The sequence below is a fragment of the Macaca nemestrina genome, chromosome 15, assembly GCF_043159975.1.
Source record: "Macaca nemestrina isolate mMacNem1 chromosome 15, mMacNem.hap1, whole genome shotgun sequence".
Taxonomy (NCBI): domain Eukaryota; kingdom Metazoa; phylum Chordata; class Mammalia; order Primates; family Cercopithecidae; genus Macaca; species Macaca nemestrina.
In genome coordinates, this window is record NC_092139.1 from 64368892 (window position 1) to 64384617 (window position 15726).

Here is a 15726-nt window from a genome sequence, read left to right on the forward strand (position 1 = left end):
CTGGTGAGATGAACAGAGTGGCCAAGCTTGTTACCAGACTACTCTGAGCACTGCTTTCCTGACCAGATGTCCATCTGCAGCTGCCCTGTGGACTTGGGGAGTGGGCAAGCAGTCAGCTCTGTCCGCGGGGTCTTTTCTCCATCTCCCAGGGCTGTGTGTGCCCTGGCTCGGCGCTGCCTCCCATGTGCTCCCGTGTCCAGGGTCACCCTCTTCTTTGTGGTTTGGAAACTGCCCTGCCTGGCCTACGGCCCGTGGCTCCGGCTGAAAGCTGGGACCCCTGGAGATGGGTGGCTCAGCCCAGCCTGCTGGGCCCACTCAATGCCATCTTGGGCCTGGCCACAAGTAGGTCAGATGCCAATTCAGTGAGATGCGGGGAAGACGAGGGAAATGACTTATCAAGAAAACAGTCTTAATTATGGCTCTTTTACAAAAAAAAACCACCATGAACCTTCCCGAAAATCAAGTGCAGCCTGTGCTGGTTGTGTAAGCCGTGGAAGGCACTGGAAAGCCAGGAAGAAGAGCGCCCCCACGCCCGGCCCGCAGCATCTCGCTGGCTTCGTGGTGGCCTCTCCTCATCCCAGACTTAGAGGCGTGACCAGGCCGGGGCATCTTTCCTTCCTTGTGTTGTGGGGGCTTGGGCAGGCCCTGCTGCCGGCCTTATGGGCAGCACAGGGGCCCTGCCTAGGTTGGCCCAGGCGCTGTTCTAAACCTCCCCAAGGTGACCTTGCTGCCTTTGTCTCCGTGAGCCTAGGAGTATATCCTGAATTTTGTATGATTTTGTGTTTCCCATTTTCCCATGTTCCTTAATTTTTTGTTGTTTCTGCATCAGGGTGGAGGCTACCGAGCCACATCCCTAACACCAGCAGTGAGCTGCCAAGGCCCTTGCGCATGGGCTAGGCACTGTCGGGGCCTGGGCTGGCGCCACGAGTAGCCCCCGCACGCGCTAGGCCTATCTGGAGCACGTGACTCACTTGAGCTGGGAGCACCAAGACCTTTGCCTACATGTGTGGAAGCGAGTCAGGCCACAGCAAGACCTGAACCCTGGTGGGATTTGGAGGTCCTGGTTTAAGACCTTGGCACTTCCTGTGGATGTGGAAATCTCCCATTGAAAGCACTCAAAGAGTGCAGTGGTGAGAGCAGCACCTCCACACGCCACTGCCTCCCTGCCCTGGCGCGGATGTCCCTGACCTTCCCCTCTGCCCAGACAGGGCCTGTTTCTCAAGGAACCACACCAGTTAGAAGGAATCCACGGGAAGAAATGGCCGGAGAGCTATAAGGCCAGCCACAGAGGAGCCAGTTTTGGAATTTCCCACCAAGGGTTCAGCCTGCTGCTCACCCTTCAGCCTCTGGTGCCCCACGGCTCAGCTGGGTTCTAGGGTCTACGTGGTCTCAGGGCAGGCCTTGCAGGGCTCTGCAGTGTCACTCTGGGAGAGGGCTGTGGAGGCAGCTGCAGGCCCAGTGTGCCGAGTCCACAGAGTCTGGATGTGTCCTACATAGGCCCAGAGGTTGTGGGGCTCAGAGAATTGAACCACGTGGGAGGAGTGTAGTGTGGCAGGGGCCCCATATGAAGCCCGCTGTCCTGGAGGCACTGGGGCGGCGGCGGGGGTGCAGAGCGGCCGATAGCCTCCAGAGGATCTGGGTGAGGTTTTCATGTGTGTTTTCCTAGAGGTCTTGCAGTTGTGAGGACAGAGGTCCAGGGCACAGTGGCCTCACCTTGGAGTACACAGAGCCAGGCTGTCTCCATACAGAGAGACTTAAACTCACTTAGACCTGGGATGGTGGCTGGTCAGGGTTAGGCTGTAGGTGGCAGGACGTGGCCACACCGTCAGGGGTTTCCCGAGATGCCACAGGCTCAGGTCTGTTGGGGAGAGGCCTGGGTCACCTGGTGCCTCTGAAGCCTCCTGATGTGACCAGGCCTTGGTGGACCTGCAGGAACTGTCGGCTTCTCACGGAGGACTCACCATGCTCTGCTCTCTTTAGGACGAAACAGGTGCCTATTTAATCGACAGAGACCCCACCTATTTTGGGCCCCTGCTGAACTACCTGAGGCATGGCAAACTGGTGATTAACAAAGACCTCGCGGAGGAAGGTAAGCCGACTTTTGAGCATAGGTGCCTTAGCTTTGGGGGCAAGGGCCTGACAAAGGTGCCACGGGCTCCACTTAAGACGCAGATGCCTGCAGCCTGGGCCCCCAGGGAGGAGCAGGCCCTGTACTCTGAAGCCGGGGCCTACGTTCTGGTGCTGAGGCCACGGGCAGCGGCGCAGCTGCCGGAAGGGAGGTCTGGGGACCCTGTGGCTGTGGGGTCCTCCCCGGCTGCAGCTCCTTGGAGGGCTCCCTCTGTGCAGGCTCCAGCTGGCGACACAAGGGGGCGAGGGGCTCCTCCCTGCTGTGACTGAGGTGGTCTGAGCAGGTGTGTGAGGCACATGCCCGGTGATGCCCACGGTGTGGCTCAGGGCCCTGGTTCCCTGGCCTGCTCTCCCTCAGGGACAGCCCAAGGGTGGTATCTCTGTGCCATCACCTGGACTGTGCCTGCTGCTGCCAGCTGCCGTGTTCCATTCTGAGTGGTGGTGGTGCAGGGACGGCACCCACACGCGTGGGCCCAGGCTGGCCTGCCTGTGTGCTGTAGTGCTGGCTTGGCTCAGAACAGCCCGAGGCCTTGCCATGAAGACTGAGGGTTTCTGGGCACCTGCGTGCAGGCGTGGCCCTGCTCCCCGGCGTCCGTGTCTGTGCATCGGTCTGTACTGGGCAGCGTCTCACTCCGTTTTTGCTCTGGGTCTCTGGGCCTCGGTATCTGCCTGCCTCCTCCGAGTTCACGCGGGGCGCGGGGTGACGGGAGCTGTGGCCCAGCCCTGCTCCCGCTCTGAGACTGTGACCCACGCTGCCCACTCCTGTCTCTTTGGCAGGCAATGTCTTTCATATGCGCTCTCTCTGGTCGCCTGGGCAGCCCCTTGTGTTCTGCCATGGAGCCGTTTGAGTCCAGGCTTCACTTTATCTCAGTCTGCCCCTAGTGGGATTGGCTCAGAAACAGGCGCTAGACACAAACCGCCTGGGCTCGCTGGCCCGCCTCTAACCCGCCTCCGACGCGGCCACTCGCCCTCGGTGCTGGACAAGGGGGCTGTGCGGGACCCGTGCAGGGCTGGGAAGCCTGTGACTCTGAGGCTCTCATCTCTATCCTGTGTGGCTCTGTGCTATGTAGGTGGCGGGGTGTTGTCCTGAGCTGCCATGTCCCATGTGTGGGTTCGTCTGGAGACCACCCATGAGGAAGCCCTGAGGCTAGACCTGTGGAATCTGCTCTTAAGGCTCTTAAGGGAGGTGTGCAGTCCCTAAATGCGGCACATTTAGGATGGCAGACTTTGGGAAGAGCTGGAAGTGACCCTCTCAGCCAGCCACAGTCTTCCCTTTGAATGGGGTAAACTGAGGTGCCAGGTGACTGAGACATATACACAAGGCTGCAGGCCTGAGCCCCACACAGCACCCCACCCAGTGGCGTGGCCGTGAGCAGGTTCCCAGCAGGAAGCCTTGGCCTCCAGGCTTGGAGGGAAAATGCCAGATCCCACCCCTTGCATGCCGTGGCCTCAGTTTAGGCATGCACTGAGCTGCATGTAACCAGCGACTCCATACCTGGTGGGCCACTGGAGGTTGCTCGAAGTTGCCTAGGGTGACCTGAGCTGGAGGTATTTAGTCCACACGTCGGCCCTCTCGCCACAGCCCCTCCACCCATAATCCTGGAACCCCGCAGGGCTAACGTGTCTGCAGGAAGCCTGTTAGGATGGGGCCTGAGCAGCTCACGCTGGGCCGAGCCATGGGTCCTCATTGCAGGGGATTCTTTGGTTTCGTTTGGTTTAGTATAGACAATTTATTTTTCTTTATTCCAGGAGTATTGGAGGAAGCAGAATTTTACAATATCACCTCGTTAATAAAACTTGTAAAGGACAAAATTAGAGAACGAGACAGCAAAACATCACAGGTAAGAGAAATAACTAAGGCTAGAAGCTTTTATGGCTGGTGTGAAGGAATGGCTCCCTCTTACTCCCCCGATCGGCTGCCTCCCACATGAGTCCTGCAGTCTGGGGCTCTCCTGCCCTGAGACCCTTGTCCTCTGTCACCACCCCAGTGCCCGCCAGCTCCGTCTACAGCCTCGCCCCAGGGTCCCTTGAAGGATCCGTTCAGCCTGCCCGGCCCAGCCTCTGGGAGCCCCCAAAGGATGGTTGTAAGGGAGTTGGGCATGGGAGACGCGTGGAGGGAAGGAGGGCCCCATGAGGGCTGGTCTGGGAGACCCTGAGGTGGATGGCATCTTGTAGGGAGCAGAGGGTGCCAAGGGCCTGCAGCTAGCATGACTGGAGGGAGACAGCAGAGGGGTCATGTGGATCTGCACAGGCGTCAGAAGGACCTTGGTTTTATTGGGAAGAGGGGCGAGTCGCCACAGACAGACCTCTCACACCTAGCGCAGCCCTTCTGCAGCCCGGGGAGCCCAGGTTGTTGGTGGGCTGTGCCCAGTACCTCCTGTGGAGGGGCCACTGCTGGGCCTTGGGCATCAGTCTTGTCCCTGAGAGCTGAGCCTGCCCCGGCCCCAGCTTAGCATCCTTGGGAAGGCACCAGGAGTGGGTGTGGGCCACACTGTGGCTGTAGCTGCCATCAGAAGTCTCGGTCCACTTAGAGCCCTGGGCCCTATGCAGAGACTCCTAGCCTGGCCGCTCAGGGCCACTGGCCACCTAGCGACATGCCCAGTTCCCCCTCCTGCTGGAGTTCCCTTGGCACCACTGAGGGATCTGGAGGGGCTCCTTATCTGTGGGGCAGGAGCTGTGTCCCACACCCTGGGTCACCTTGTCCAGCCTGCTTTTTTCCCTGTTGTGTGACCGGGCTGTGTGGGTGCTCCCTGCCTCAGTCTACCTGCCCGTATGACACAGGTGGGTGAGAAATGGTGCAGGTGGGAGAGTCCTTGCAGTCCAGTCTTGCTGTGACACACAGTAGCATCTTACTGTCTTGCAGAAGAAGGCACTCGGTTGTGTGACCTCGAGGCCACTGTGTGCCTTTGTCACTCATACATCTCTGGCATGAGTCACCATCTTAAGGTCAAGGACCAAGGATCCCTGAACCCTTTCTCACTGCTGTGTTTCCATCCAGCTCTGTCTGCAGCCGGAGTCCTCTGTAATGACTGTGTCTGGGACATGGGGCCGCCCTGCCCACTGGGGAGCAGCTCCATGCAGGCGGGTGGCCCTGGTGGCTCACCATCACTTCCAGGACCACAGCTGCCTAGAGGGGCATAGCAAGTGTGCCAGGCAGGTGGGGGATTAGGAGGTGGATGGAGTTTTGGGAAGCAGCTCAGCCTTGAGGAGGCCTGAGTCCAGGCTGCTGCGCAAGTTCAGGAGCCTCTTCTGGTAGCCGGGAGTGAGCTTTGTCTGCCACTGGCTCTCAGGGCCCTGCCTGCCAGAGCCTTTCCTGACCAGTGAATTCAGGGCTGCATGGTTCCTGCGTGCGGAGCAGAAATGGACGCTCTCGTGTCGTCATGTGGAGCCACAGGTGCTCTTGGGATTTCAGGAACATGACTCATTTTATTTTGGAACTTAGAAATAGAAATATTTTTGGAGGCGAACGAGGAAGCAGAAAACAGCAGCTGTTCGGGCCGCGTGTTTTGATTTTGTGGATGTGCTCAGGGTTGCTTTGGGCCTCGTGCCCTGCGCTGAGAACTGGAGAGTGAACCTCAGCCTCCCTGGGTCACCTGGGCTGGGGCCACAGGCAGCAGCGGGACATGGGTGGCCCGCCCTTACTTGTGCCCATTGTTCTTGCAGGTGCCTGTGAAGCATGTGTACCGCGTGCTGCAATGCCAGGAGGAGGAGCTCACGCAGATGGTGTCCACCATGTCTGACGGCTGGAAGTTTGAGCAGGTGAGGGGTCGTGGCCAGGCTGGCGGCAGCCATGCTGCAGCTGAACTTGTACTCACAGTGGCTCAGGGCTCAGTGCTCCTGGAAATGCAGACTTCGCTGCTGGCATCTTCCTGCAGTTCCGGGGGTGCTCACGACAGTGGCCTGCGCCCTGTTTCCACTGGAGGAGCCGTGGGAGTTCGAGTGTGGTGGGCAGAGGTGTCTCAGGCTCTGCCCCGTACCTTTCCCTCCTCCCTGGCCTGCCTCTTCTTCCCAGCGCTGCAATTTCTTCACATCACCTGGCACCTCTGTGTGACCAGAGGATTGGTGTCCCCAGAGCCTCCTGGCAAGCCCACCACTCAGTGCACGCCCCCGTCCCCCACAGCTCACTCCAGTGAAGCATATGGAGGCCCTGATGCCCTTCTCAGGCTGCCTCCCTTCCTGCCTGTGCTGGAAGGTGCTGCTAGGCCCCCGTGCCTTCTTTCCACCTGGCTTTACCAAGCTGTGGCGGGTGGGGTCTGATGGGTCTGTGCAGGGCGTGCCTTCTTCAGCAGCTTCCATGGGAGCCACCTGAGTGCTGCATGGGCCACTGTGCTGTGGCCTTGTGGCTTGTCATCGGGGACCTCAGGACACATGAGGCATGGCCTCTGAGTGGGGAACCCTTGCCCATGGCCTGGCTGCCACTGTTCCTGGTGCTAGGCAGACACTGAGGGTGGGGACAGTGACCTCGCCCAGCCCTCCCTGTCCTAAGAGTTTCCTCTGTCACTTGCTTCTGTCTGGGGCAGATTCTGTCCATGACCCAGTGGCCCTGCCAGGTTGTGGGAGTGACAGGCTCAGCCAGTGTCCCTCTGAATGAAAGCTACCTTTTCCTTTGAGTCTTTCAAAATAATCACATTGTAGGGTACTCTGAGCCTCCCCTTAAAATGTCGCCAAAGACATTTGCATCCCACCGTCCACCCTGAACCCCTAGGCTGGGGGCCGGGGTGACTGTGGGTCTCTGTGCTGACAGGGCAGCTGACCAGCAGCCTGGGCCCTGCCCTGCACTGGCGGCTGCATGTTTCTCATGCTCTGACCTCACCAGAATCGTGCCAGAGGCTCCCATGGGAACAGAAATCTCCACTGCTAGGCAAGCCCCACCTCCCCGTTGTCAAGAGGCCCTGGGAAGCTGTGTCAGCAGCTCGGGGTCCGTGAACAGGGCTATCCCCATGTGGCACCTGTGCTCTTCTTGCAGCTGTCTTGTGACTTTTCTGTCTGGGAGGGAGCGATGTGTCTTGCCCGTAGTGGGCACCTCCCTTCCGGGGCAGCTTCAGGTCTTTGCCCTTAGCGCTTCTGGGTGGATTCTGAACCCATTGCAAAGAACGGGTGTCCTCCCTGTTCCTTGATTATGACCTGCTTGGCACGCTTCATCCCTTGGTGACCCCTTCTCCCAGTTCATGTAGGGAAGCTGCTGGGCTGACCAGCTGCCCCGGCTGTGGGGTGGGACCCTGCGGGGTGCTGGGAGGTGGCCAGACCGGACCTAGGGTCCCCAGTGGTCAGCAGGGGATTGCGAACAAGGCTTGGGAAGTGGCTGGGGTGCCTGTGAGGACACAGGGGCTCCGGTGGGCATGGCCATGAGTGCTCCCAGGGATACCCTTAGCTGCTCGGGCCCATGCCAGCACCCCTGTGGCCGCCTCACTGGGCTGGGTCCACTGTTGCCCACTGGGTCAGCCGCCAGCGGCACAGGAACAGCAGCTAACTGCGGGTTGCTCTCCCGGGCATTGGTCCAACTGTGCAGGTCATAGTGAGGCCAAACTGTGAGTGCCACCCAGCTGCTTTTTGGCTTGGTGGTGTGCTGCTGGCATGCTTTTTGTGATTTGCATATTGCATTTTAATTTTCCCTTTAAAAGCACAGAAGTTCCTAGGGGCCCAGATTAGCCAGCCATGGGCCAGATGCCTGGCCAGAGAGACAGGTTGGCCCTGGGCCTGCATGGCCTGGCCTGCCTGGTCACCTGGAGGGAGGCAGGTTGGAGTGGCCCAAGGGTGTGCCCAGCAGGCTGCAGCAGACCCACCCTGGCCGAACTCCTGGGCAGCACAGCTCCTCCAGCGGCTTTTGGTCCAGTCAGCGGGCCCCAAGCTCTTCCCTCCAGGCTATCAGAGCTGCCCTCCACTCTCCTCCCGCTGCCCCTCTCCCTCCACCCCAGTTCAGGGACCCTTCTGCGCCCCTCCCCCTGGGGCAGCGGCCCCTTTTGTCCCAGCTGGAAGCGCCAAGGAAAGCTCAGGGTCCTCGCAGAGGACGAGTTCGCCCCGTGCCGTGCCATGGTGTGGGGGTGCCGCACGTGTGCTCGTGCAGGTGTTCTGGGGCTTTGTTTTCCATCCATTTCCTCAGGCGTCGGCAGTCTTTGCTGCGGCTTTCGCGGTGGCAGGCACGTCCTGAGCCTGGGCCGGTCAGCCTGGCTGCGTCTCTCTCAGGCTTCAATGGGCTGCATCTCAGGCTGTGTCTTCCCTTGCAGCTGGTCAGCATCGGCTCCTCTTACAACTATGGGAACGAAGACCAGGCGGAGTTCCTCTGTGTGGTGTCCAAGGAGCTGCACAACACCCCATACGGTACAGCCAGTGAGCCCAGCGAGAAGGCCAAGGTGAGAGCTGGGATGGCCCCGGCCTGGGGCAGGCTTGGGTGGGAAGGCTCTTGCCCTCTCAGAGCTTCCTCCTCTCCTGCCATTCTCATCAAGCCCCCAGTGTCCGCCCCTGTGGCCTTGCTGACTGGTCAGACGCATGGTCTCCCGTGGGACAGGGTCTGTCAACACAGGCTCCCAGTAAGCTCCTGCGACCTCCCAGCCTGCACACAGAGCTGCTCCTGGAAGGGGCCCCTGGGCCTACTGCAGGGGCTGTGCTCTTAGGAATGCCACTGAGGGCTGTGTCTCAGGGGACCCAGGGTTCTCTGTTCCCAGGGCACAGCCTCTGCTGTGTGAGTGAGGACTTGGGACGCTGAGGCCTGGCTGGCATAGGGATCTGGGCCATCCCTGAGTGCAGGGATGTGGGGGTCCAGTTGTCGTGGTGGGGATCTGGGCCATCCCTGAGTGCAGGGGTGGGCACCCTGGCTCAGCCACTGTCTGGGCCTCATCTTTGTTGAGAGGAGGGTGTCCTGCAGGCCCTGGGATTCTCAGGCTGCACAGAGTGGGCCCTGTGTGGCACCCAGCCTGGCAGCACTGGCGCAGACTCTGCGGGGGTTCAGGCCCTTCTGTTTTCTGTGGGGCAGGCAGCTGGGGTGAAATTCAGGGACCCCTGCCTCATTTGCTTTCAGGTTGGCCCCGTGGCCCTGCCCACAGGTGACCCATTCTGGTGGCATTTCCTCTGGGCACATTCTTAAGGTTGAGACTCCAAGATGGACAAATGTGACCATCTGAGCAGAATCCGGCCTTGGCCTGGGCCAGCTCCACCTGGCAGGACTCCCGGACCTCAGAGCCAGGTGGTGGCTGGAGAGCCCTTGGCTGGGGTCTGCATGGGTCTGGGAGAGCCTGGGTGGTGGGGCAGGCTCTGTGGGGAGCCAGCCTGGGGTGAAGGCTCGGGGCATTGGCAAAGGATGTTGAGTGGGTGCCATGAGAGGCCAGAACTGGAAGGTTTTTAACTGGTGGCATTAAACCAGGGACACCTGGGCAACCGCAGACTCTTGGCTGGGGGCCTCTGGCCAGCCACCAGCAGTCCAGGACTGTCCCTGTGAGCCTCTCCGAGTAGGCCTTTGGAGGTATGCCTTTGGGAACAGAGGGGCGGGGCCACCAAGCACGTCTCCTGGAGGCCTGTGACCCGGTCACTGCAGCCTTTCCACCACGGGCAACTGTCCTGGCCCAGAGCCTCCCTTGCTGGCCGCCGGTTGCCCTCTTGCTGTGGGCAGAGGGCAGTCCTGCTCCACCACTGTTCCTCGAGGCCGGGGCAGTATAGGGCTAGGACAGGCCCTGGCTCGTGACAGCCAGGGTGGAAGCTGGGGTTTCACTGCCAGGCTTGGAGATGCTCTTCCATTTGAGTCTCAAGCCTAGGAGGCAACCCCTGGAGCTCAGTCACAGGGAGGCGCTTCTCTTCCTCTTGGAGCAGTCGTAGGGCTCTTTTCTAAATGGTTTTATTTTTAGAAGTTTTTTATTTCTGAGCTTAGTTTTTATAACCAAGCTCCCCTGGGCTCCTATCCCTCAGGTGGCTTGGCAGCTGCAGAAAGGACACGCTCTGTACTGTGAGGAAGCTCCAGGCATGACCCCAAATCCATTTGTGGTTGAGAATGTGGCCCTATTTCATTTTCCAAAAATACCTGCTCTGAAGTGGGGCAGCTGTGGTGGCTTCTTGATGGGGATGGTGTCAGCAGTGCCCCGGAGGCAGAGCTCAGGCCAGGGCCTCAGGAGGCCGTGGGGAATTGCTGGGGCCACAGCTGGAGGACTGTGATGGGGGCACCCGAGTGTGGCTGGGCTGCACAGGCCGCATGGTCTGCAGGCCCTCGTCCCTGGTGTCCCTGCAGCATGTCTGGCCTGGTGCTGCTGGGCAGCTGTCCACACTTCAGTCAGCGGTGGCAGGAGCAAGGGGTTGCACTTGTTGCAGGCGAAGGTGGTCCACACATGAGCACACCTGCTTCCCACGCCAGCCCCTCAAGAACTTGTTAGAAGGACGCGCAGAGCTCACAGAGCGCTTGAACTCGGGGCTGCTGTTTATTCCCAAGGAACAGAGAGACAGGTTCAGATCAGCAAGGGCGGGCGCCTGGGTAGAGGCCAGGGTCTCCCCCGGCGTCGAGCAGTGCCCGGGCGGCTGAGGAGGGGGTTTTTGGTGTTTTTGGGGCTCCATTCCATAGCCACGCTCGATGGGTAGGTCCGCCGCCTGCCACCATGGCTGATCCCAGTCTTACCTCCTGTCACCCAGGGCCCCACCCTCTCTCCCGCAGCAGTGGGGCCAATGCAGTGGGGTCCACAGAGCCCAGGCAGCAGAGGCCCTCCTATCAGGCCAAGATCTGCGAGCTAGCGCCATCTGCCAGGAGTGGGGCCGGAGGCCAGGCGCCTCTGGACAGGGTTCAGCCCCTCAGCATGTGGTGGGACAGGACCAGCCCCAGATCACGAGATGCAGCTGCCTCACACAGGGAAGTTTCACCTCTGAGATGTGGCAGAGCCCCTGAGCCTGTGTGTCTCTTCATGGCGTGGCCTCACTGGAGGGTCACCGGGTGTGGGGGTTTGGGCCCGGGGTAGCCGCCCACCCGCACTGTCCTGACAGCCTGTCTTCTCCCCTACTGCACGCTGCACGCCGCCAGAGTGACGACGAGGACGAGGGGCACCCAGGGAGTGGCTCAGATTAAGTGTGAATGTCATGGTGAGCTCCGTGGCCTCCTTGACCCCATGGCCCCAGCTGACCCTTGCTGCAGACCCTCCCTGTGTGTCTGTCTCTGCCCCGTAGTTGACAAGAGCCCTCCACACTCCACGCCAGCTGTAGATCCGAAATAGCACTTTCTGGGGGGCGGTGGGGCTGTTGCTGTGGGGGCAGACGCCCAGGGGCAGTATTGGGGCGTTTGTTGGGATGACTGGAGGGTGCCTGTGTCAGGCCAGGCTGTGGACGTCAGTAGTCGCGAACACAAGAGCCCTTCCTGGAGGCTGGGCAGGGAGTGCCACTCCTGCTGGCAGCCCTAGTGGGTGACCTTGTCTGGCTCAGGCCACAGGCTCAGGGCCAAGGGGTCAGGACCACTGCAGCAGACAGCAGACCCCGATCTCAGCTGCCAAAGCCCACGGCATCCCTGCTGTGCTCAAGCCTCCCAGACCAGCGTGTCCTGCAAGCTCCTCAGCCACCCGTGCCTGCCTTCCTGTGGGGTGCCTGGCCATGGGGTACAGCCTCAAGGGCCCCCTGGTTGGTGTCTGCAGTTGGGCCTTCCTGTGGAAGATGGCTTAGGGCGAGAGTGTGTCCAGAAGACGTGGGTCTCAGCCTGGGGTGAGAGTAGACAGAGTAGCTAGTGCTGCCCCGGCCAGTCTTGGGAGGGTGAAGGACAGCACTTTGGCTGCAGGTCTCCAGGGGGTGTCCTTCCCGCATCAGGAGGGAGCTGTTGGGGCTCCCGGATGCTCCGATGCCACGCTGCTCGTGGCCTGTCCACTGCGCTGCTTAGTTTTACACAGGGCTGGTGGGGGCTTGGGAGCTGCACTGTCTCCCTGAGTCAACTCCAGACATCCCAGTAAACTTGGGTATCACCCTGGCCCAGGGATACCCAAGCCTGCGGGATGGGCTCCTCCGAGGCACTGGAGAGTGAGTGGGAGCCTCGAGCTGGAAGTGGCCCGGGGCACTGAGCCTCAGGTGCACCGTTGGGGGTGGAGTATTGGAGTTAGGCTGAGCAGCTCAGGGGACATGGCCTCCAGGAGCCTTCGGAACAAGCCTGGGGCGGCATGCACCTCTCACCACTGCCCTCTTTCTGGTCAGTGCAGCATGGCAGTGACCTTTGGGAGGCTGTGCCCGGCGAGGGCCCGGGCATTGCTGCCCCACCTGGTGTTTCGCAGCCCTCACGTGACACATGGAGACAGCCGTTGTGGGCCACGCACAGTGAGGCTGGCTTGCTCCGAAGCTCCCTGCCGGAAGCGTGGGCTGGTTTCCCCTCCACATGGTCTCTGGGGCTGCCGTGGCTCATTTTGGGAGTTCAGCTCAGCAGCATTGACCAGCGCCTGAGCGTGTTCTCAGGGGAGCCCAGGCCGACTTGGGGGTGGCCTCGGGGGGTTCCTGGATGCTGGTGAGGAAAGTAGGGAGGGTACCCCAAGGAAGAGTTCTGAGGAGGTCAGAGGGTGGGGAGGGCAGGGGCCGAGGGGCGGTGGACTCTGCAGGGCTGCCGTGGTCCAGATGAGGAGGGGTCCCCACAGCGTGATCTGCACTTGGGGTAGGCCTCTGAGGGCTGGCCGGTGTTCCATGGGGCAGCCGGGAGGGGCCGGCATACGAGGTGGACTGGCCAGGCTGAGGTGCGGGGCCGAGGGCTTGGGCAAGGGGCATCTCCAGGAGGGTCTGGGTGTCGGGGTGGGGGTGGGGGCTGCAGTAGGCATAGAGGAATGGAGGGAGACAATCGGGGAGCGGGGACTGCTGAGGGACCCACGGGCCGAGTTGCATTTCATGTCTGAAACCCAGGACTGAGTGGGTGAGAGGGCCAGGAGTCAGCACTTTTGGGTGGGCCTGGGAGGGGCTGCCGTGCACAGTGAGCACTTCCTGTGTGGGGCCTGGAGATGTGCCGGTCACCCCGGTGAAGGTCCTGGGCCTGCCAGCTGAGTCCCCAAGAGCCTGGCCGGTGCTGCTGGGTTCTCAGGGCCCCCCGAGCTGACCCCAGGCCTGTGGGCTCTGTTCTCTGGAGCAGGCGCCTGGTCAGGGCCACCTCCCTAGCCCAGGGCCCAAGTCCTCATTTTATGCATTTGGTGTTTTTCAGATTTTGCAAGAACGAGGTTCAAGGATGTAAGGGACATAGTATTGACAGCTGAAGAAATGATTTACGTTTTCCCAAGATGTAATGAACTGCCATGTCCAGGAAGCTTGGCTGTGAGAAGAAACCTGCTTTTGATCATTTTTCTAGAGATCTGGGTGTGAATCCTTTTTTGCCTCTGAGGTGGGTGGTGAGAGACGGGCCCAGCTGTCCAAGGCCAGACGTCCCCAGGTGGGGGGAGCGCAGCGGCCGGGTGGGCACTGCCTCTCGGGGGCGCCTCGATCTGTTTTTTCCAAGTGCCACATGGGACTGAGGCAGACGCTCCCAGTTAACCCGCTCAATACTGAAGATGGTGTGAAGGAAGCGTTCTTGGTGCTACACAGTCTGGAAAAGCAGCCTGGGCTTCACTGTCAGGAAGCGGCCGCAGCCGCATCGGTGTCCAGCGCGTCGTGGCCTCTGGTCCAACCGCCAGGCCCTAGTCTCAGTCAGGGAGTCTGCTCTGCCTCCCAGGCGGGATCGCTGGTTTCTCTCAACCTCGCAGAGCTCCTGACACAGGTGGCTTCTACGTCGTCACTACTTCCCGGTGTCATTCCGAGGCTGGGCCTTCTTCTGACACAGGCTCCAACCCCGCCTGACCAAGCCTGGGATAGTCAAGGCTTCTCAAATTGTATTTTCCAGGCGAGAGAACTTTGTACCCCTTTTCCGTGTGGATAGACTCCCCAGTGTTTATACTCTGGAAATGCCCACAGGGCTTGCTGCGTGCAGACTGATCTGTTCCACCCGTTAGCGTGAGGTAGCAGTGTCGCCTCGTCCCTCCCACTGCGGGCTCATGGGGAGCTGGCGCCTGTCAGTGCCTTGTTGCGCCTGGCATAGAGGTTGAGCTGGAGGCCTGTCCACTGGCTTCTGGAGCTGAAGGTCTGGGTCACGGTGAAAATTCGGGATGTTTACAGAGCATCACAAATGCCTCTCTCTCGCCGCTCTCTCATTTTCTTTGTGTAACTATGCAGCCTTTCCTCTCTTTCTGGGATGTTTGGGACTTTATTCGACCTGCACGGGCTCTGCCCGACATGCCGTGGGAGCTGCTGGGATTCCTTTAGAAACCGCTGCCCGCATGCTTTGAAAACAGACCTTTCTCAGCTGGCTGTGGGGACCTGTCAGAGTCTGGGGACCTGGTGTGCAGGGCAGGCTCCAAGCGCTTTGCTTCCGGACCTCAGGCTTCCCAAGGGGCGCTGTGCAGACTGACCACCGGCCTCCCGCCTGCAGGTCAGAGGCTCTGACACTGTCTGGTTTCCAATGCTTCTGGAGACTTCCTGCCTAGGCCTCATCCTCTTCTTTGCCAGTCACCTGATTAACCAGTTCTCCAGCATTAGGACTTACCTCCTCGTTTTTGTAAGGTCTCTTGTATGTTGTTACATGTTTGGCTTAAACAATTTATAAAAGCCTTTCTAGAAGGCAGACTTAGCCACGGTCGACCCTGTCCTCCCCAGCAGAGCCCGGGAGGACGACGGCCGCTGGGGCTCCTGGGCATCCTCTCTGGGGAGCTGCTGGCCGCTTAGCGTTGTTTGACTTTTGACCTTGACATAGTAGATAGGCTTGTGGTTTTTTTAATTTAAAGATATTAAGACTTAATTCACTAAAATTTATTCTGAGGGGATATTTATACTTTTATACTTTTTTAGGTATTGTATTTTATCAGCTTACAGTTTAATGCCTAAGTTTCCCCTGAAAATAGCAAATAAAATTGTGTATTTATGAATGAGCGTAGCAGCTGTTAATGGTCTTAAGATGCAGGGAAATGCCAACCCGGGTCGCTTGGACCAAGATGCTGCCTCTCCAAGCCGCCCAGCCCCACTGGCCGCCACAGCTCACTCGGGGCTCTGCCTCTCAGTCGATGACCGGGGCAGAGCCGGGCAGTCCACGGGGTGCTAGCTTGGCTGGGGCCACTGGATCAGAGCTGCACAGCCTATCCCTGCATCCTGCTCTGCCTGGACACCTCACCTGCCTCCAGCAGATATCATACCCCCATCCTGGGGGACTAGAGACCATGTACAAGGGCCTTTTTTTTTTTTTTTTCCCTTAAGAGACAAGGGTCGTGCTACGTTGCCCAGGCTGGTCTTGAACTCCTGGGCTCAAGTGATCCTCCTGCCTCAGCCTCCCAAGCAGCTGGGATTCCAGGCGTGAGCCATTGCGCCCGGCTCAAGTGATGTTTTTTTTGGAAGTCCTGATACCTCAAGTCAATGTCCACCTCTCCTCCCTCACTTTAGCCTGCAGCCCAGGTGGTGACAGCAGGAGCTTCCTGAGAAGGTCCTGGGGTCCTGGCACCCCCTCCCCAGCTGCTATGACTTCCCCTGGTGGCTGCTCTGCGAACCTGGTCCTTGGACTCCCTGCCCCCCTGCAAGGAGATTCCCATTCATGGTGTCCCCCAGGGCCTGGCTGTCTGAGGTCACAGAGCCTCAGGCTGTAGTGGCCTTGTCCATCCTGTTTCC

At 60.0% G+C, this 15726-nt stretch overlaps 1 protein-coding gene across 1 annotated transcript; it reads left to right on the forward strand.

Moving 5' to 3' along the window:
- The first annotated feature begins 1841 nt into the window (after window positions 1-1841).
- LOC139358376 (BTB/POZ domain-containing protein KCTD5-like) lies at window positions 1842-14881 on the forward strand. Its single transcript, XM_071078914.1, has 6 exons — window positions 1842-1856; window positions 1981-2089; window positions 3877-3968; window positions 5791-5886; window positions 8352-8477; window positions 13247-14881. Exons 1-6 carry the CDS (start codon window positions 1842-1844, stop codon window positions 13274-13276), a joined length of 468 nt encoding a protein of 155 aa, XP_070935015.1. The 3' UTR covers window positions 13277-14881.
- Window positions 14882-15726: the final 845 nt, after the last annotated feature.

Excerpts from the sequence above, each read along its gene's own strand:
- LOC139358376 (XM_071078914.1), top strand. Across the intron at positions 2,090-3,876 it reads CAAAGACCTCGCGGAGGAAG|GAGTATTGGAGGAAGCAGAA; the intron begins GTAAGCCGACTT and ends TCTTTATTCCAG. Across the intron at positions 8,478-13,246 it reads AGCCCAGCGAGAAGGCCAAG|ATTTTGCAAGAACGAGGTTC; the intron begins GTGAGAGCTGGG and ends GGTGTTTTTCAG.